Source organism: Oncorhynchus masou, chromosome 14 (assembly GCF_036934945.1).
Source record: "Oncorhynchus masou masou isolate Uvic2021 chromosome 14, UVic_Omas_1.1, whole genome shotgun sequence".
Taxonomy (NCBI): Eukaryota; Metazoa; Chordata; class Actinopteri; order Salmoniformes; family Salmonidae; genus Oncorhynchus; species Oncorhynchus masou.
The window spans coordinates 33,745,784-33,766,085 of record NC_088225.1 but is presented as its reverse complement, the minus strand read 5'-3'; the positions used below and the strand labels follow the sequence as shown (position 1 = coordinate 33,766,085).

General features: G+C 51.7%; 1 protein-coding gene across 1 annotated transcript in view; it reads right to left on the bottom strand.

Moving 5' to 3' along the window:
* The window catches only part of LOC135554780 (myosin-11-like), an 83,145-nt gene that overhangs the window by 24,538 nt on the left and 38,305 nt on the right, over positions 1-20,302 (bottom strand). Inside the window, 10 exon segments of the mRNA XM_064987211.1 lie at positions 1,293-1,445; positions 6,175-6,279; positions 7,745-7,951; positions 8,841-8,985; positions 11,458-11,602; positions 15,764-15,831; positions 16,668-16,839; positions 17,075-17,198; positions 18,124-18,261; positions 18,909-19,115. Of these exon segments, the coding sequence (XP_064843283.1) occupies positions 1,293-1,445; positions 6,175-6,279; positions 7,745-7,951; positions 8,841-8,985; positions 11,458-11,602; positions 15,764-15,831; positions 16,668-16,839; positions 17,075-17,198; positions 18,124-18,261; positions 18,909-19,115 (1,464 nt within the window).

Below are 20,302 nucleotides of genomic sequence, written 5' to 3'. Positions count from 1 at the left end.
AGGCTGGAGGCCTGTCTCTCTCTACTGACCTGCATGTTGAGGCTGGAGGCCTGTCTCTCTACTGACCTGCATGTTGAAGCTAGAGGCCTGTCTCTCTACTGACCTGCATGTTGAGGCTGGAGGCCTGTCTCTCTACTGACCTGCATGTTGAGGCTGGAGGCCTGTCTCTCTACTGACCTGCATGTTGAGGCTGGAGGCCTGTCTCTCTCTACTGACCTGCATGTTGAGGCTGGAGGCCTGTCTCTCTACTGACCTGCATGTTGAGGCTGGAGGCCTGTCTCTCCACTGACCTGCATGTTGAGGCTGGAGGCCTGTCTCTCTCCACTGACCTGCATGTTGAGGCTGGAGGCCTGTCTCTCTACTGACCTGCATGTTGAGGGTGGAGGCCTGTCTCTCCACTGACCTGCATGTTGAGGCTGGAGGCCTGTCTCTCCACTGACCTGCATGTTGAGGCTGGAGGCCTGTCTCTCTACTGACCTGCATGTTGAGGCTGGAGGCCTGTCTCTCTCTACTGACCTGCATGTTGAGGCTGGAGGCCTGTCTCTCTACTGACCTGCATGTTGAGGCTGGAGGCCTGTCTCTCTACTGACCTGCATGTTGAGGCTGGAGGCCTGTCTCTCCACTGACCTGCATGTTGAGGCTGGAGGCCTGTCTCTCTACTGACCTGCATGTTGAGGCTGGAGGCCTGTCTCTCTACTGACCTGCATGTTGAGGCTGGAGGCCTGTCTCTCTCCACTGACCTGCATGTTGAGGCTGGAGGCCTGTCTCTCTACTGACCTGCATGTTGAGGCTGGAGGCCTGTCTCTCCACTGACCTGCATGTTGAGGCTGGAGGCCTGTCTCTCCACTGACCTGCATGTTGAGGCTGGAGGCCTGTCTCTCTACTGACCTGCATGTTGAGGCTGGAGGCCTGTCTCTACTACCTGCATGTTGAGGCTGGAGGCCTGTCTCTCTCCACTGACCTGCATGTTGAGGCTGGAGGCCTGTCTCTCTACTGACCTGCATGTTGAGGCTGGAGGCCTGTCTCTCTACTGACCTGCATGTTGAGGCTGGAGGCCTCTCTCTACTAACCTGCATGTTGAGGCTGGAGGCCTGTCTCTCTACTGACCTGCATGTTGAGGCTGGAGGCCTGTCTCTCTACTTACCTGCATGTTGAGGCTGGAGGCCTGTCTCTCTACTGACCTGCATGTTGAGGCTGGAGGCCTGTCTCTCCACTGACCTGCATGTTGAGGCTGGAGGCCTGTCTCTCTACTGACCTGCATGTTGAGGCTGGAGGCCTGTCTCTCCACTGACCTGCATGTTGAGGCTGGAGGCCTGTCTCTCCACTCCTCTCTTGGCCTCTGTCTCTTCCTCCAGCTGTTCGAGAAGGTTGTTCCTGTCTTCCTCTGTCTGGCGAAGACGACCTGACAGGTTCAGCTTCTGACGAGTCTCCTCTGACAACAACTCCTGGAGGGGGGAGGGGAGGAGAGAGAGGAGGAGAGAGGGGGGAGAGGAGGGAGGGGGAGGGGGAGAGGAGGAGAGGGGGAGGGGGAGGAGGAGGGGGAGGGGAGAGAGGGAGGAGAGGGGGAGGGGGAGAGAGGAGGAGAGGGTGGAGAGAGGGGGAGGGGAGAGAGGAGGAGAGGGGGAGGGGAGAGAGGAGGATAGGGGGGAGAGAGGGGAGGGGAGAGAGGAGGATAGGGGGGAGAGGGGAGGGGAGAGAGGAGGAGAGGGGGAGGGGAGAGAGGAGGAGAGAGGGGAGGGGAGAGAGGAGGAGAAAGGGAGAGAGGGGGGAGAGGGAAACAGATAAACATAAACAGATTGTGGTAGTGTGTTGACGTTCACTTTACCCTCAAACTTAAAATGACTTAAAAAACAAAGTATTAGACAGGGGGCCAACCGAAAAATAAACTCTGTTTATCTGTCAGCTGAACATCCCATATCTATTCAGTGTTTCCCCTACCAGTTGTTCTGTGAAGTAAGTCAGAGAGTCCTGTAGCTCTGAGTCTCACCTGACACAGCCAGAAGAGGACTGGCCACCCCACATAGCCTGGTTCCTCTCTAGGTTTCTTCCTAGGTTTTGGCTTTTCTAGGGAGTTTTTCCTAGCCACCGTGCTTCTACACCTGCATTGCTTGCTGTTTGGGGTTTTAGGCTGGGTTTCTGTACAGCACTTTGAGATATCAGCTGATGTACGAAGGGCTATATAAATAAATTTGATTTGATTTGATTTGACAGTCCTGTAGCTCTGAGTCTCACCTGACAGTCATGTAGCTCTGAGTCTCACCTGACAGTCATGTAGCTCTGAGTCTCACCTGACAGTCCTGTAGCTCTGAGTCTCACCTGAGAGTCCTGTAGGTCTGAGTCCTGTAGGTCTGAGTCCTGTAGGTCTGAGTCCTGTAGGTCTGAGTCTCACCTGACAGTCCTGTAGCTCTGAGTCTCACCTGACAGTCATGTAGCTCTGAGTCTCACCTGACAGTCATGTAGCTCTGAGTCTCACCTGACAGTCATGTAGCTCTGAGTCTCACCCGAGAGTCCTGTAGCTCTGAGTCTCACCTGACAGTCCTGTAGGTCTGAGTCTCACCTGACAGTCCTGTAGCTCTGAGTCTCACCTGACAGTCATGTAGCTCTGAGTCTCACCTGACAGTCATGTAGCTCTGAGTCTCACCTGACAGTCCTGTAGGTCTGAGTCTCACCTGACAGTCCTGTAGCTCTGAGTCTCACCTGACAGTCATGTAGCTCTGAGTCTCACCTGACAGTCATGTAGCTCTGAGTCTCACCTGACAGTCCTGTAGCTCTGAGTCTCACCTGACAGTCCTGTAGGTCTGAGTCCTGTAGGTCTGAGTCCTGTAGGTCTGAGTCTCACCTGACAGACCTGTAGCTCTGAGTCTCACCTGACAGTCCTGTAGGTCTGAGTCCTGTAGGTCTGAGTCCTGTAGGTCTGAGTCCTGTAGCTCTGAGTCTCACCTGACAGTCCTGTAGCTCTGAGTCTCACCTGACAGTCCTGTAGGTCTGAGTCCTGTAGGTCTGAGTCCTGTAGGTCTGAGTCCTGTAGCTCTGAGTCTCACCTGACAGACCTGTAGCTCTGAGTCTCACCTGACAGACCTGTAGCTCTGAGTCTCACCTGACAGTCCTGTAGGTCTGAGTCCTGTAGGTCTGAGTCTCACCTGACAGTCCTGTAGGTCTGAGTCTCACCTGACAGTCCTGTAGGTCTGAGTCTCACCTGACAGTCCTGTAGCTCTGAGTCTCACCTGGCAGTCCTGTAGCTCTGAGTCTCACCTGACAGTCCTGTAGCTCTGAGTCTCACCTGACAGTCCTGTAGCTCTGAGTCTCACCTGACAGTCCTGCAGGTCTGAGTCCTGTAGCTCTGAGTCTCACCTGACAGTCCTGTAGCTCTGAGTCTCACCTGGCAGTCCTGTAGCTCTGAGTCTCACCTGACAGTCCTGTAGGTCTGAGTCTCACCTGACAGTCCTGTAGGTCTGAGTCTCACCTGAGAGTCCTGTAGCTCTGAGTCTCACCTGACAGTCCTGTAGCTCTGAGTCTCACCTGACAGTCCTGTAGCTCTGAGTCTCACCTGACAGTCCTGCAGGTCTGAGTCCTGTAGGTCTGAGTCTCACCTGACAGTCCTGTAGGTCTGAGTCTCACCTGACAGTCCTGTAGCTCTGAGTCTCACCTGACAGTCCTGTAGCTCTGAGTCTCACCTGACAGTCCTGTAGCTCTGAGTCTCACCTGACAGTCCTGTAGCTCTGAGTCTCACCTGACAGTTCTGTAGCTCTGAGTCTCACCTGACAGTCCTGTAGCTCTGAGTCTCACCTGACAGTCCTGTAGCTCTGAGTCTCACCTGAGAGTCCTGTAGCTCTGAGTCTCACCTGACAGTCCTGTAGGTCTGAGTCTCACCTGACAGTCCTGTAGCTCTGACTCACCTGACAGTCCTGTAGCTCTGAGTCTCACCTGAGAGTCCTGTAGGTCTGAGTCTCACCTGACAGTCCTGTAGGTCTGAGTCTCACCTGACAGTCCTGTAGCTCTGAGTCTCACCTGACAGTCCTGTAGCTCTGAGTCTCACCTGACAGTCCTGTAGCTCTGAGTCTCACCTGACAGTCCTGTAGCTCTGACTCACCTGACAGTCCTGTAGCTCTGAGTCTCACCTGAGAGTCCTGTAGGTCTGAGTCTCACCTGACAGTCCTGTAGGTCTGAGTCTCACCTGACAGTCCTGTAGCTCTGAGTCTCACCTGACAGTCCTGTAGCTCTGAGTCTCACCTGACAGTCCTGTAGCTCTGAGTCTCACCTGACAGTCCTGTAGCTCTGAGTCTCACCTGACAGTCCTGTAGGTCTGAGTCCTAGCTCAGTCCTGACAGTCCTGTAGGTCTGAGTCTCACCTGACAGTCCTGTAGCTCTGAGTCTCACCTGACAGTCCTGTAGCTCTGAGTCTCACCTGACAGTCCTGTAGGTCTGAGTCCTGTAGGTCTGAGTCTCACCTGAGAGTCCTGTAGCTCTGAGTCTCACCTGACAGTCCTGTAGCTCTGAGTCTCACCTGACAGTCCTGTAGCTCTGAGTCTCACCTGACAGTCCTGTAGGTCTGAGTCTCACCTGACAGTCCTGTAGGTCTGAGTCTCACCTGACAGTCCTGTAGCTCTGAGTCTCACCTGACAGTCCTGTAGGTCTGAGTCCTGTAGGTCTGAGTCTCACCTGAGAGTCCTGTAGCTCTGAGTCTCACCTGACAGTCCTGTAGCTCTGAGTCTCACCTGACAGTCCTGTAGCTCTGAGTCTCACCTGACAGTCCTGTAGCTCTGAGTCTCACCTGACAGTCCTGTAGCTGGGACCCCAGATTGACCAGGTCTGAGTCTCACCTGACAGCCCTGTAGGTCTGAGTCTCACCTGACAGTCCTGTAGCTCTGAGTCTCACCTGACAGCCCTGTAGGTCTGAGTCTCACCTGAGAGTCCTGTAGCTCTGAGTCTCACCTGACAGTCCTGTAGCTCTGAGTCTCACCTGACAGTCCTGTAGCTCTGAGTCTCACCTGACAGTCCTGTAGCTCTGAGTCTCACCTGACAGCCCTGTAGGTCTGAGTCTCACCTGAGAGTCCTGTAGCTCTGAGTCTCACCTGACAGTCCTGTAGCTCTGAGTCTCACCTGACAGTCCTGTAGCTGGGACCCCAGATTGACCAGGTCTGAGTCTCACCTGACAGCCCTGTAGGTCTGAGTCTCACCTGAGAGTCCTGTAGCTCTGAGTCTCACCTGACAGTCCTGTAGCTCTGAGTCTCACCTGAGAGTCCTGTAGGTCTGAGTCTCACCTGAGAGTCCTGTAGGTCTGAGTCTCACCTGACAGTCCTGTAGCTCTGAGTCTCACCTGAGAGTCCTGTAGGTCTGAGTCTCACCTGACTGACCTGTAGCTCTGAGTCTCACCTGACAGTCCTGTAGCTCTGAGTCTCACCTGAGAGTCCTGTAGGTCTGAGTCTCACCTGAGAGTCCTGTAGCTCTGAGTCTCACCTGACAGTCCTGTAGGTCTGAGTCTCACCTGAGAGTCCTGTAGGTCTGAGTCTCACCTGAGAGTCCTGTAGCTCTGAGTCTCACCTGACAGTCCTGTAGCTCTGAGTCTCACCTGACAGTCCTGTAGTTCTGAGTCTCACCTGACAGTCCTGTAGCTCTGAGTCTCACCTGAGAGTCCTGTAGCTCTGAGTCTCACCTGACAGTCCTGTAGATCTGAGTCTCACCTGAGAGTCCTGTAGCTCTGAGTCTCACCTGACAGTCCTGTAGCTCTGAGTCTCACCTGACAGTCCTGTAGTTCTGAGTCTCACCTGACAGTCCTGTAGGTCTGAGTCCTGTGGGTCTGAGTCTCACCTGTGAGTCCTGTAGCTCTGAGTCTCACCTGACAGTCCTGTAGGTCTGAGTCCTGTAGGTCTGAGTCTCACCTGACAGTCCTGTAGGTCTGAGTCTCACCTGACAGTCCTGTAGGTCTGAGTCTCACCTGACAGTCCTGTAGCTCTGAGTCTCACCTGGCAGTCCTGTAGCTCTGAGTCTCACCTGACAGTCCTGTAGGTCTGAGTCCTGTAGGTCTGAGTCTCACCTGACAGTCCTGTAGCTCTGAGTCTCACCTGACAGACCTGTAGCTCTGAGTCTCACCTGACAGTCCTGTAGGTCTGAGTCTCACCTGACAGTCCTGTAGCTCTGAGTCTCACCTGACAGTCCTGTAGCTCTGAGTCTCACCTGACAGTCCTGTAGCTGGGACCCCAGACTGACCAGCTCTTTACTCAGTTTAATGTTCTTCCCCTCCACCTCATTCAGCAGACCGCTCACACTGTCCAACTCCGACTGGAACAGAGGGATGAGAGGAGAAGAGGATGAGAGGAGAAGGGGGATGAAAGGAGAAGGGGATGAGAGAAGAAGGGGATGAGAGATGAAGGGGATCAGAGAAGAAGGTGATGAGAGAAAAAGGGGATGAGAGGAGAAGTGGATGAGAGGAGAAGTGGATGAGAGGAGAAGTGGATGAGAGAAGGGGATGAGAGAAGAAGTGGATGAGAGGAGAAGGGGGAGAGAGGAGAAGGGGGATGAGAGGAGAAGGGGGATGAGAGGAGAAGGGGGATGAGAGGAGAAGGGGGATGAGAGGAGAAGTGGATGAGAGGAGAAGTGGATGAGAGGAGAAGTGGATGAGAGGAGAAGGGGATGAGAGGAGAAGGGGATGAGAGGAGAAGTGGATGAGAGAAGAAGTGGATGAGAGGAGAAGGGGATGAGAGGAGAAGTGGATGAGAGGAGAAGTGGATGAGAGAAGAAGTGGATGAGAGGAGAAGGGGATGAGAGGAGAAGGGGATGAGAGGAGAAGGGGATGAGAGAAGAAGGGGATGAGAGAAGAAGGTGATGAGAGAAGAAGGTGATTGGAGAAGAAGGTGATTGGAGAAGAAGGGGATTGGAGAAGAAGTGGATGGGAGAAAAGAGCAGCAGGTTGTCACAAACATGAAATAATAAATTATGATGTCTGTCATCATGTAAATAAAAACACACCAAAATCCGCTGCTTCATCCTCAGGTCCTTGCTGTAAACCACAATATGTTCTCAGTCAACTTGCCAGGTGACATCAGGGGTAAGCAGACGCCATAGTGTTCAATGACTGTTGTATTTCTGGGCTGTTGTTTAACATTCTCAGATGGGTCACCCATAAATAGAGGACAGTTGTACTAAGGACAACCCCCTGCTCGACCCCCTGCTCGACCCCCTGCTCAACCCCCTGCACAACACCCATAAATAGAGGACAGTTGTACTAAGGACAACCCCCTGCTCGACCCCCTGCTCGACCCCCTGCTCGACCCCCTGCTCGACCCCCTGCTCAACCCCCTGCACAACACCCATAAATAGAGGACAGTTGTACTAAGGACAACCCCCTGCTCGACCCCCTGCTCAACCCCCTGCTCAACCCCCTGCTCAAACCCCTGCTCAAACCCCTGCTCGTGTTTCAGGTCTTAAACGTTTGTCACTTGTATTATTTCCATCTGACGTGTGATGTGGTACAGATGTAGGATATTAATTTGATCACCCTGTTGCAGGATACATTTTCTGCAAACGTGTCGTGTATTTGAGGTTTAAAAAAAGTTTAACTCATTTCCACTTTGGAGTTTCAGACTTGATTTTCCCTTATGAAAAATGTATCAACCCCGACTAAAATGTCTATTAATTACAATCCACATTATAATTCAAATTTCCTGTTGCTGCGGGATTATTTTCCTGCTGTAGCAAACTGGTTCAAATTAAGATCCTACATCTGTAGCCAGTGTACGCTACTCACGGTCAACTTAGAGACTCGTTCTCCCAGCTCCCCCTTCTGTCTCTCGCTGTCGCTGTAGCGCGACTGCAAGTCTGACAGCTGACCTTCGACCTTCTTCCTCTTGTGCTCGACCTCCTGCTTGGCGTTGGCCAATGAGTGGAGGTCTGCGCTGAGGTCAGATGACTCCTTCTCCAATCCCTGCTTAGCCTTCTCCAGACTGGCTCGCACCTGGGGAGAGAAGGGAGGGTTGGGAGAGATGGGAGGGTGTGAGGAGTGGGTAGGGACGGGAGCGTGTGAGGAGTGGGGAGGGACGGGAGTGTGTGAGGAGTGGGGAGAGACGGGAGGGTGTGAGGAGTGGGGAGAGACGGGAGGTTGTGAGGAGTGGGGAGAGAAGGGAGAGTGGAGGGAATGAGGGAGTGGGGAGAGAAGGGAGGGTGGAGGGAATGAGGGAGTGGGGGAGAGAAGGGAGAGTGGAGGGAATGAGGGAGTGGGAGAGAAGGGAGGGTGGAGGGAATGAGGGAGTGGGGAGAGAAGGGAGGGTGGAGGGAATGAGGGAGTGGGAGAGAAGGGAGAGTGGAGGGAATGAGGGAGTGGGGAGAGAAGGGAGAGTGGAGGGAATGAGGGAGTGGGGAGAGAAGGGAGAGTGGAGGGAATGAGGGAGTGGGAGAGAAGGGAGGGTGGAGGGAATGAGGGAGTGGGAGAGAAGGGAGGGTGGAGGGAATGAGGGAGTGGGGAGAGACGGGAGGGTGGAGGGAATGAGGGAGTGGGAGAGAAGGGAGGGTGGAGGGAATGAGGGAGAGAAGGGAGGGTGGAGGGAGTGGGGAGAGACGGGAGGGTGGAGGGAATGAGGGAGTGGGAGAGAAGGGAGGGTGGAGGGAATGAGGGAGTGGGGAGAGACAGGAGGGTGGAGGGAATGAGGGAGTGGGAGAGAAGGGAGGGTGGAGGGAATGAGGGAGTGGGGAGAGACGGGAGGGTGGAGGGAATGAGGGAGTGGGGAGAGAAGGGAGGGTGGAGGGAATGAGGGAGAGACGGGAGGGTGTGAGGGAGTGTGTTTACTTTGTGTGTGTGTGTGTGTGTGCGTGTGTGTTCCCATGCAGGTGTCAGGTGTGTGTGTTACCCTCTTGGCCTGCTCCAGTTGTTCAGACAGTTCCTCAACAGTCTGTGTGTGTTTCTGTCTCATCTCCTGGACCTGAGCTTCATGGCTCCTCCCTTCCTCCTCCATCACCTTCTTCAACATGGCAACCTCCTGCTCTCGCTTCGTCCTGGAGAACACAACACACAGCAACCTTCAGTGTGTGTGTCCCAACTGGAGCCGTACCGTAGTTCCTGCTGCGCAGCGGTGGTATCCAGTCCTCTAGAGGTCACTAGAGGTCAAACTGAGGCCGTATGGTGAGGGTGTGGTGTCTTCTAGAGGTCACTAGAGGTCAAACTGAGGCGTATGGTCAGGATGTGGTGTCTAGACGGTCTAGAGGTCAAACTGAGGCCGTATGGTCAGGGTGTGGTGTCCTCTAGAGGTCACGAGAGGTCAAACTGAGGTTGTACCGTAGTTCCTGCTGTGCAGCGGTGGTATCCAGTCCTCTAGAGGTCACGAGAGGTCAAACTGAGAGCGTATGGTCAGGGTGTGGTGTCCTCTAGAGGTCAAACTGAGACCGTATGGTCAGGATGTGGTGTCCTCTAGAGGTCACTAGAGGTCAAACTGAGAGCGTATGGTCAGGATGTGGTGTCCTCTAGACGGTCACTAGAGGTCAAACTGAGAGTGTATGGTCAGGATGTGGTGTCCTCTAGAGGTCAAACTGAGACTGTATGGTCAGGATGTGGTGTCCTCTAGACGGTCACTAGAGGTCAAACTGAGAGCGTATGGTCAGGATGTGGTGTCCTCTCGACGGTCACTAGAGGTCAAACTGAGACTGTATGGTCAGGATGTGGTGTCCTCTAGAGGTCACTAGAGGTCAAACTGAGGTCGTGTGGTCAGGGTGTGGTGTCCTCTAGACGGTCACTAGAGGTCAAACTGAGAGCGTATGGTCAGGATGTGGTGTCCTCTAGACGGTCACTAGAGGTCAAACTGAGACTGTATGGTCAGGATGTGGTGTCCTCTAGAGGTCAAACTGAGACTGTAAGGTCAGGATGTGGTGTCCTCTAGAGGTCAAACTGAGGCTGTATGGTCAGGATGTGGTGTCCTCTAGAGGTCACTAGAGGTCAAACTGAGAGCGTATGGTGAGGGTGTGGTGTCTTCCAGAGGTCACTAGAGGTCAAACTGAGACCGTATGGTCAGGGTGTGGTGTCCTCTAGAGGTCACTAGAGGTCAAACTGAGGTCGTGTGGTCAGGGTGTGGTGTCCTCTAGACGGTCACTAGAGGTCAAACTGAGAGCGTATGGTCAGGATGTGGTGTCCTCTAGACGGTCACTAGAGGTCAAACTGAGACTGTATGGTCAGGATGTGGTGTCCTCTAGAGGTCAAACCGAGGCTGTATGGTCAGGATGTGGTGTCCTCTAGAGGTCACTAGAGGTCAAACTGAGAGCATATGGTGAGGGTGTGGTGTCTTCCAGAGGTCACTAGAGGTCAAACTGAGACCGTATGGTCAGGGTGTGGTGTCCTCTAGAGGTCACTAGAGGTCAAACTGAGGTCGTGTGGTCAGGGTGTGGTGTCCTCTAGACGGTCACTAGAGGTCAAACTGAGAGCGTATGGTCAGGATGTGGTGTCCTCTAGACGGTCACTAGAGGTCAAACTGAGACTGTATGGTCAGGATGTGGTGACCTCTAGAGGTCAAACTGAGACCGTATGGTCAGGATGTGGTGTCCTCTAGAGGTCAAACTGAGACTGTATGGTCAGGATGTGGTGTCCTCTAGAGGTCAAACTGAGACTGTATGGTCAGGATGTGGTGTCCTCTAGAGGTCACTAGAGGTCAAACTGAGAGCGTATGGTCAGGATGTGGTGTCCTCTAGACGGTCACTAGAGGTCAAACTGAGAGTGTATGGTCAGGATGTGGTGTCCTCTAGACGGTCACGAGAGGTCAAACTGAGAGCGTATGGTCAGGATGTGGTGTCCTCTAGACGGTCACTAGAGGTCAAACTGAGAGTGTATGGTCAGGGTGTGGTGTCCTCTAGAGGTCACGAGAGGTCAAACTGAGGTCGTACCATAGTTCCTGCTGTGCAGCGGTGGTATCCAGTCCTCTAGAGGTCACTAGAGGTCAAACTGAGACCGTATGGTCAGGATGTGGTGTCCTCTAGACGGTCACTAGAGGTCAAACTGAGGCTGTATGGTCAGGATGTGGTGTCGTCTAGAGGTCAAACTGAGGCCGTATGGTCAGGATGTGGTGTCGTCTAGAGGTCAAACTGAGAGCGTATGGTCAGGATGTGGTGTCCTCTCGAGGTCACTAGAGGTCAAACTGAGACTGTATGGTCAGGATGTGGTGTCCTCTAGACGGTCACTAGAGGTCAAACTGAGACCGTATGGTCAGGATGTGGTGTCCTCTAGAGGTCAAACTGAGACTGTATGGTCAGGATGTGGTGTCCTCTCGAGGTCACTAGAGGTCAAACTGAGAGCGTATGGTCAGGATGTGGTGTCCTCTAGACGGTCACGAGAGGTCAAACTGAGAGCGTATGGTCAGGATGTGGTGTCGTCTAGAGGTCAAACTGAGAGCGTATGGTCAGGATGTGGTGTCCTCTAGACGGTCACGAGAGGTCAAACTGAGAGCGTATGGTCAGGACGTGGTGGTGGCCGGGACTTGACCGTACCGTAGCTCCTGCTGTGCGGCGGTGGTGTCCAGAGTGTCTTCCAGCTCAGACCTCAGAGCGTTCAGCTCCTCTCCCAGGTCTCTGCAGGCTGCATCAGCCCTCCTCCTGGCAGCCCCCTCTGACTCCAGGTCCTCCTGGATCTCACCTAGTGATCACACACACACACACACACACACACGACCAGAGCGCACACACACACACACGACCAGAGCGCACACACACACACACGACCAGAGCGCACACACACACACACGACCAGAGCGCGCACACACACACACGACCAGAGCGCGCACACACACACGACCAGAGCGCACACACATACACACGACCAGAGCAGACACACACACACACACACACACACACACACACACACACATATATGACCAAAGAACACACACACCCAGACGGGACCCTATTCCTCATTGCCTTTTAACCACACTGCCGACCCTAACCTTAACCACACTGCTAACCCTAACCTTAACCACACTGCTAACCCTAACCTTAACCACACTGCTAACCCTAACCTTAACCACACTGCTAACCCTAACCTTAACCACACTGCTAACCCTAACCTTAACCACACTGCTAACCCTAACCTTAACCACACTGCTAACCCAAACCTTAACCACACTGCTAACCCAAACCTTAACCACACTGCTAACCCTAACCTTAACCACACTGCTAACCCTAACCTTAACCACACTGCTAACCCAAACCTTAACCACACTGCTAACCCAAACCTTAACCACACTGCTAACCCTAACCTTAACCACACTGCTAACCCTAACCTTAACCACACTGCCGACCCTAACCTTAACCACGCTGCTAACCCTAACCTTAACCACACTGCTAACCCTAACCTTAACCACACTGCTAACCTTAACCTTAACCACACTGCTAACCCTAACCTTAACCACACTGCTAACCCTAACCTTAACCACACTGCTAACCCTAACCTTAACCACACTGCTAACCTTAACCACACTGCTAACCTTAACCACACTGCTAACCCTAACCTTAACCACACTGCTAACCTTAACCTTAACCACACTGCTAACCCTAACCTTAACCACACTGCTAACCCTAACCTTAACCACACTGCTAACCCTAACCTTAACCACACTGCTAACCCTAACCTTAACCACACTGCCGACCCTAACCTTAACCACACTGCTAACCCTAACCTTAACCACACTGCTAACCCTAACCTTAACCACACTGCTAACCCTAACCTTAACCACACTGCTAACCTTAACCACACTGCTAACCCTAACCTTAACCACACTGCTAACCCTAACCTTAACCACACTGCTAACCCTAATCTTAACCACACTGCTAACCCTAACCACACTGCTAACCCAATTAACCACACTGCTAACCCAAACCTTAACCACACTGCTAACCCTAACCTTAACCACACTGCTAACCCTAACCTTAACCACACTGCTAACCCTAACTCATTAACCACACTGCTAACCCTAACCTTAACCACACTGCTAACCCAAATTAACCACACTCTAACCTTAACCACACTGCTAACCCTAACCTTAACCACACTGCTAACCTTAACCACACTGCTAACCCTAACCTTAACCACACTGCTAACTCTAACCTTAACCACACTGCTAACCCTAATAACCACACTTCTAACCCTAACCTTAACCACACTGCTAACCCTAACCTTAACCACACTGCTAACCCTAACCAGTTTAACCACACTGCTAACCCTAACCTTAACCACACTGCTAACCCTAACCACACTGCTAACCCTAACTCAGTTAACCACGCTGCTAACCCTAACCTTAACCACACTGCTAACCCTAACCTTAACCACACTGCTAACCCTAACCTTAACCACACTCATCCCAAATTAACCACACTGCTAACCTTAACCACACTGCTAACCCTAACCTTAACCACACTGCTAACCCTAACCTTAACCACACTGCTAACCCTAACCTTAACCACACTGCTAACCCTAACCAGTTCTAACCACACTGCTAACCCTAACCTTAACCACACTGCTAACCCTAACCACACTCTAACCCTAATCTTAACCACACTGCTAACCCTAACCTTAACCACACTGCTAACCCTAACCTTAACCACACTGCTAACCCAAACTTTAACCACACTGCTAACCTTAACCACACTACCTCAACTCTAACCATCCCAACCACACTCAGTTCTAACCTTAACCAGACTGCTATCCCAATAACCAGTTCTAACCACACGAGACTATCCCAATTAACCACACTGCTAACCCAAACTTTAACCACACTGCTAACCCTTAACCACACTGCTAACTCTAACCCAACCACACTGCTAACCTCAAACCACACTGCTAACCCTAACCTTAACCACGCTTCTAACCCTAACCTTAACCACACTGCTAACCCTAACCTTAACCACACTGCTAACCCAAACTTTAACCACACTGCTAACCTTAACCACACTGCTAACTCTAACCTTAACCACACTGCTAACTCATTAACCACACTGCTAAGTTCTAACCACACTGCTAACCTCATCCCACACTGCTAACTCTAACCTTAACCACACTGCTAACCCTAACCACACTGCTAACCCTAACCTTAACCACACTGCTAACTCTAACCTTAACCACACTGCTAACCCTAACCACACTGCTAACCCAAACTTTAACCACACTGCTAACCTTAACCACACTGCTAACCTTAACCACACTGCTAACCTTAACCACGCTGCTAACCCTAACCTTAACCACACTGCTAACCCTAACCTTAACCACACTGCTAACCCAAACTTTAACCACACTGCTAACCTTAACCACACTGCTAACTCTAACCTTAACCACACTGCTAACCTTAACCACACTGCTAACCCTATAACCACACTGCTAACCCTAACCGTCCCACGCAACGCTAACCCTAACCTTAACCACACTGCTAACCCTAACCTTAACCACATGCTAACCCAAACTTTAACCACACTGCTAAACCTAACCACACTGCTAACCCAAACCTCATAACCACACTGTTCTAACCTTAACCACACTGCTCAACCCAAACCTTAACCACACTGCTAACCCAAACCTTAACCACACTGCCGACCCTAACCTTAACCACACTGCTAACCCAAACCTTAACCACACTGCTAACCCAAACCTTAACCACACTGCCGACCCTAACCTTAACCACACTGCTAACCCTAACCTTAACCACACTGCTAACCCTAACCTTAACCACACTGCTAACCTTAAATTAAGACCAAAAAGCTACATTTTTTCCAGTAATTTTTTACAATAAAGACAATTTAGGACGAGACTCATCCCAATCAACGCTCAGCTCTACCTCAAGGACGAGACTCATCCCAATAAACGCTCAGTTCTACCTCAAGGATGAAACTCATCCCAATCAACGCTCAGTTCTACCTCAAGGACGAGACTCGTCCCAATCAACGCTCAGTTCTACCTCAAGGACGAGACTCATCCCAATCAACACTCAGTTCTACCTCAAGGACGAGACTCATCCCAATCAACGCTCAGTTCTACCTCAAGGACGAGACTCATCCCAATCAACGCTCAGTTCTACCTCAAGGATGAGACTCGTCCCAATAAACGCTCAGTTCTACCTCAACGACGAGACTCATCCCAATCAACGCTCAGTTCTACCTCAAGGAAGAGACTCATCCCAATCAACGGTCAGTTCTACCTCAAGGACGAGACTCATCCCAATCAACGCTCAGTTCTACCTCAAGGACGAGACTCATCCCAATCAACGCTCAGCTCTACCTCAAGACCGAGACTCATCCCAATCAACGCTCAGTTCTACCTCAAGGACGAGACTCATCCCAATCAACGCTCAGCTCTACCTCAAGACCGAGACTCATCCCAATCAACGCTCAGCTCATTTAAGACATTTACATTTAAGTCATTACCTCAAGGACAGACGCTCATCCCATAAACGACTCCGAGACTCCATCACAAATCTGGTGAATTCACCTTATGACACCCAGCTCTACCTCAAGACCGAGACTCATCCCAATCAACGCTCAGTTCTACCTCAAGGACGAGACTCATCCCAATCAACGCTCAGCTCATTTAAGACATTTACATTTAAGTCATTTGGCAGACGCTCTTATCCAGAGCGACTTACAAATTGGTGAATTCACCTTATGACACCCAGCTCTACCTCAAGACCGAGACTCATCCCAATCAACGCTCAGTTCTACCTCAAGGACGAGACTCGTCCCAAACAACGCCAACCTGCTACTTTTAACCCTTGCGGGTGTCTTTTGGGACACCCTTCCTTGATATGGATCTCACCGAGCAGCCCCTCCAGCTCCCTGACACGACGCACCGCAGCAACACATCCAGCAGACTCCTCTTCCAACCTGACAGAGAGAGAGAGAGACAGAGAGAGAGAGAGAGAGAGAGAGAGAGAGAGAGAGAGAGAGAGAGAGAGAGAGAGAGACAGAGAGAGAGAGAGAGAGAGAGGGAGGGAGAGACAGAGAGAGAGAGAGACAGAGAGAGACAGAGAGAGGAGAGGAGAGACAGGGAGAGTGAGAGAGAGAGAGAGACAGGGGAGAGAGAGAGAGAGAGAGAGAGACAGAGAGAGACAGAGAGAGAGACAGAGAGAGAGAGACAGAGAGAGAGACAGAGAGAGAGAGAGAGAGACAGAGAGAGAGAGACAGAGAGAGAGGGAGGGAGAGACAGAGAGAGAGAGGGAGAGAGAGAGAGAGAGAGAGAGAGAGACAGAGAGAGAGGGAGTGAGAGACAGGGAGAGTGAGAGAGGGAGGGAGAGACAGGGAGAGAGAGAGAGGGAGAGAGAGACAGAGAGAGACAGAGAGAGACAGAGAGAGACAGAGAGAGAGAGAGAGAGACAGAGAGAGAGAGAGAGAGAGAGAGAGAGAGAGAGAGAGAGAGAGAGAGAGAGAGAGAGAGAGACAGAGACAGAGAGAGAGACAGAGAAAGAGAGAGAGAAAGAGAGAGAGAAAGAGAGAGAGAGAGAGACAGAGAGAGAGAGAGAGAGAGAGAGAGAGAGAGAGAGATTTAGGGCATGAGAAATAATAGCTATTTAATGTGTGTAGATATGCCTAATAACGGTTAGGATTGTCAACGTACAGTCTCTCTCAACTCTTTAACTCTTTGTCAAGTGTGTTTATATGTTCCTGGATAATAAAGCTACTGATTGAAGATAGTTCATCCCTGATGATCTGGGATTGATTACCTGGCCTGTGTGGCCAGTAGCTCCTCCTCCTTGGCGGCGAGCTGTGCTCTGAGCTCGGCTAGCTGGGCCTGCAGGTCGGCCAGCTGCTCCTGGAGATCAGCCAGCTCCGCCTCCAGCTTCCTCTTGGCCTTCTCCACATCCTGCCTGCCCTTCTCCTCCTTCTTCATACGCACTGAGGAAGAGGAGGAGGAGAAATAGGAAACATCATCATCATCATCTATAGCAGAGGTAGACTGATGCATTCTTGGAGAGTGTGTAAGCTTTGTTCAGCTTTATCCCAGTCCTAACACACCAGATTCAACCAATTAAGGTCTAAATGAAAGACAGATAATTGGCTGATTACTGACTGACTGATTGATGCCAGGGGTGAGGGGTCAGGGGTTAGAGGTCAGAGGTGAGTAACTCACCCTCCAGGTCTGAGATCATAGACTCATGTTTGTTCTTCAGCTTGGTCAGGTTCTTGGACTTCTCCTCTTCCTCAGCCAGGTTAGAGCTGGAGTCTGCTATTCTCTCCTCCAACAGTTTACGCTCCTGAAGAACAACGTAGAAAAGAGAGAAAGGTCAGGGTTCAGAGGTGAGGGGTCAGGGACTGTGCTATTCTCTCCTCCAACAGTTTACGCTCCTGAAGAACAACGTAGAAAAGAGAGAAAGGTCAGGGTTCAGAGGTGAGGGGTCAGGGAGTCTGCTATTCTCTCCTCCAACAGTTTACGCTCCTGAAGAACAACATAGAAAAGAGAGAAAGGTCAGGGTTCAGAGGTGAGGGGTCAGGGACTGCTATTCTCTCCTCCAACAGTTTACGCTCTGTGTCCTCTCTCCTCCAACAGTTTACACTCCTGAAGAACAACGGAGAAAAGAGAGAAAGGTCAGGGTTCAGAGGTGAGGGGTCAGGGACTGTGCTATTCTCTCCTCCAACAGTTTATGCTCCTGGAGAACGACGGAGAAAAGAGAGAAAGGTCAGGGTTCAGAGATGAGGGGTCAGGGAGTCTGCTATTTTCTCCTCCAACAGTTTACGCTCCTAAAGAACAACGGATAAAAGAGAGAAAGGTCAGGGTTCAGAGGTGAGGGGTCAGGGACTGTGCTATTCTCTCCTCCAACAGTTTACGCTCCTGAAGAACAACGGATAAAAGAGAGAAAGGTCAGGGTTCAGAGGTGAGGGGTCAGGGACTGTGCTATTCTCTCCTCCAACAGTTTACGCTCTACAGATAAAAGAGAGGAAGGTCAGGGTTCAGAGGTGAGGGGTCAGGGACTGTACTACTCTCTCCTCCAACAGCTTAGGCTCCTGAAGAACAACACACAGCAGGGAGAAAGGTTAATCAGAGGTCAGAGGTGAGGAGTCAGGGACTGAGTGCTACATGCTCCCTCAACAGCTCAAGTTGCTGAGGAACAGGAGAACAGGGAGGAAGATCGGTGGGTGGGTGAATGGTGTTTATTGAGACAGGGGTGGAGAACAACGCACCTTGAGCAGTTTGTTATTCTGGTCCTCCATGATGACAACGTCCTCCTCCAGTTTCTTGACCTTCCCCTCAACAGTCACCTTCTCCAGCTGCAGCTTCTGACGAGAGTCCTCCTCCTCTGACAGATGGGCCTCCATGGCCTAAAACACAGAGAGGAGAAAGGGATGAAGAGGAGAGAGAGAGAGAGGGACAGGGAGGGGCCATATATAGGATAAGAGTTTGTGTGTTTTCTGTTCCCAAATATAATGTTTTAATAAAGGTTAGGTGATACAATCACAATGTTTCAACCCACATGGTCTTTGTCACTCCACCTGACCCACAACAGGGCCTCCTCCACCTGACCCAAAACAGGGCCTCCTCCACCTGACCCAAAACAGGGCCTCCTCCACCTGACCCAAAACAGGGCCTCCTTCACCTCACCCACAACAGGGCCTCCTTCACCTCACCCACAACAGGGCCTCCTCCACCTGACCCACAACAGGGCCTCCACCTGACCCACAACAGGGCCTCCACCTGACCCACAACAGGGTCACATGACCCACACCAGTCTATGGGTAAGGGCAGAGTGCAGTCAATCCACCATCCCCTAACTTCAGCATTTCCCAACCAGAAACCAAAGGAAGTCAATGAACCCGGTAAAATCCATATTAGCAATTCATACCAAAGTTTCTGAAAGGGATTGAGTCGGTTTGACGCTACTTTTAAATGATTTTGTCCATTTTGACTCATCACTGATATACCAGAGTTGAAAAGGTCATCGCTCGGTAGCCATTTTGGATCTGCCCACCTGTAGTTGCTGCTGCATGTCCTTCCTCTCCTGCTGCAGCTGTGTGGCTCTCTCCTCCTCCTCCTCCAGCCGCGACTCCATCTCATGGAGCACCTCCTCCAGCTCCTGCTTCTTGACCTCCAGACGAACCCTCATCTCCTCAGCCTCAGCATACAACTCTGTCTCCGCCTGAAGCTTCTGCTCCAGTTTAGCTCGCTCCTCTACTACCTAGAGAGAGAGAGAGAGAGAGAGTGTCTCCACTTTACCTGTGTGTGTGTGTGTGTGTGTCTCCACTTTGCCTGTGTGTGTGTGTCTCCACTTTACCTGTGTGTGTGTGTGTGTCTCCACTTTGCCTGTGTGTGTCTCCACCTCACCTGTATGTGTGTGTCTCCGTCTTAACTGTGTGTGTGTCTCCGCCTTACCTGTGTGTGTGTGTGTGTGTGTCTCCACTTCACCTGTGTGTGTGTGTGTGTGTGTCTCCACTTCACCTGTGTGTGTGTGTGTGTGTGTGTGTGTGTGTGTGTGTGTGTGTGTGTGTGTGTGTGTGTGTCTCCGCCTTACCTGTGTGTGTGTGTGTGTGTGTGTGTGTCCACTTCACCTGTGTGTGTGTGTGTGTGTCCACTTCACCTGTGTGTGTGTGTGTGTGTGTGTGTCCACTTCACCTGTGTGTGTGTGTGTGTGTCCACTTCACCTGTGTGTGTGTGTGTGTGTGTGTGTCTCCGTCTTAACTGTGTGTGTGTGTGTGTGTCTCCGCCTTACCTGTGTGTGTGTGTGTGTGTGTGTGTCTCCACTTCACCTGTGTGTGTGTGTGTGTCTCCACTTCACCTGTGTGTGTGTGTGTGTCTCCACTTCACCTGTGTGTGTGTGTGTGTGTGTGTGTCCACTTCACCTGTGTGTGTGTGTGTGTGTGTCCACTTCACCTGTGTGTGTGTGTGTGTGTGTGTGTGTGTGTGTGTGTCTCCGTCTTAACTGTGTGTGTGTGTGTGTGTGTGTCTCCGCCTTACCTGTGTGTGTGTGTGTGTGTGTGTGTGTGTCTCCACTTCACCTGTGTGTGTGTGTGTGTGTCCACTTCACCTGTGTGTGTGTGTGTGTGTGTGTGTCCACTTCACCTGTGTGTGTGTGTGTGTGTGTGTCCACTTCACCTGTGTGTGTGTGTGTGTGTGTGTGTGTGTGTGTGTGTGTCCACTTCACCTGTGTGTGTGTGTGTGTGTGTGTCCACTTCACCTGTGTGTGTGTGTGTGTGTGTCCACTTCACCTGTGTGTGTGTGTGTGTGTGTGTGTGTCTCCACTTCACCTGTGTGTGTGTGTGTGTGTGTGTGTGTCCACTTCACCTGTGTGTGTGTGTGTGTGTGTGTGTGTCCACTTCACCTGTGTGTGTGTGTGTCCACTTCACCTGTGTGTGTGTGTCCACTTCA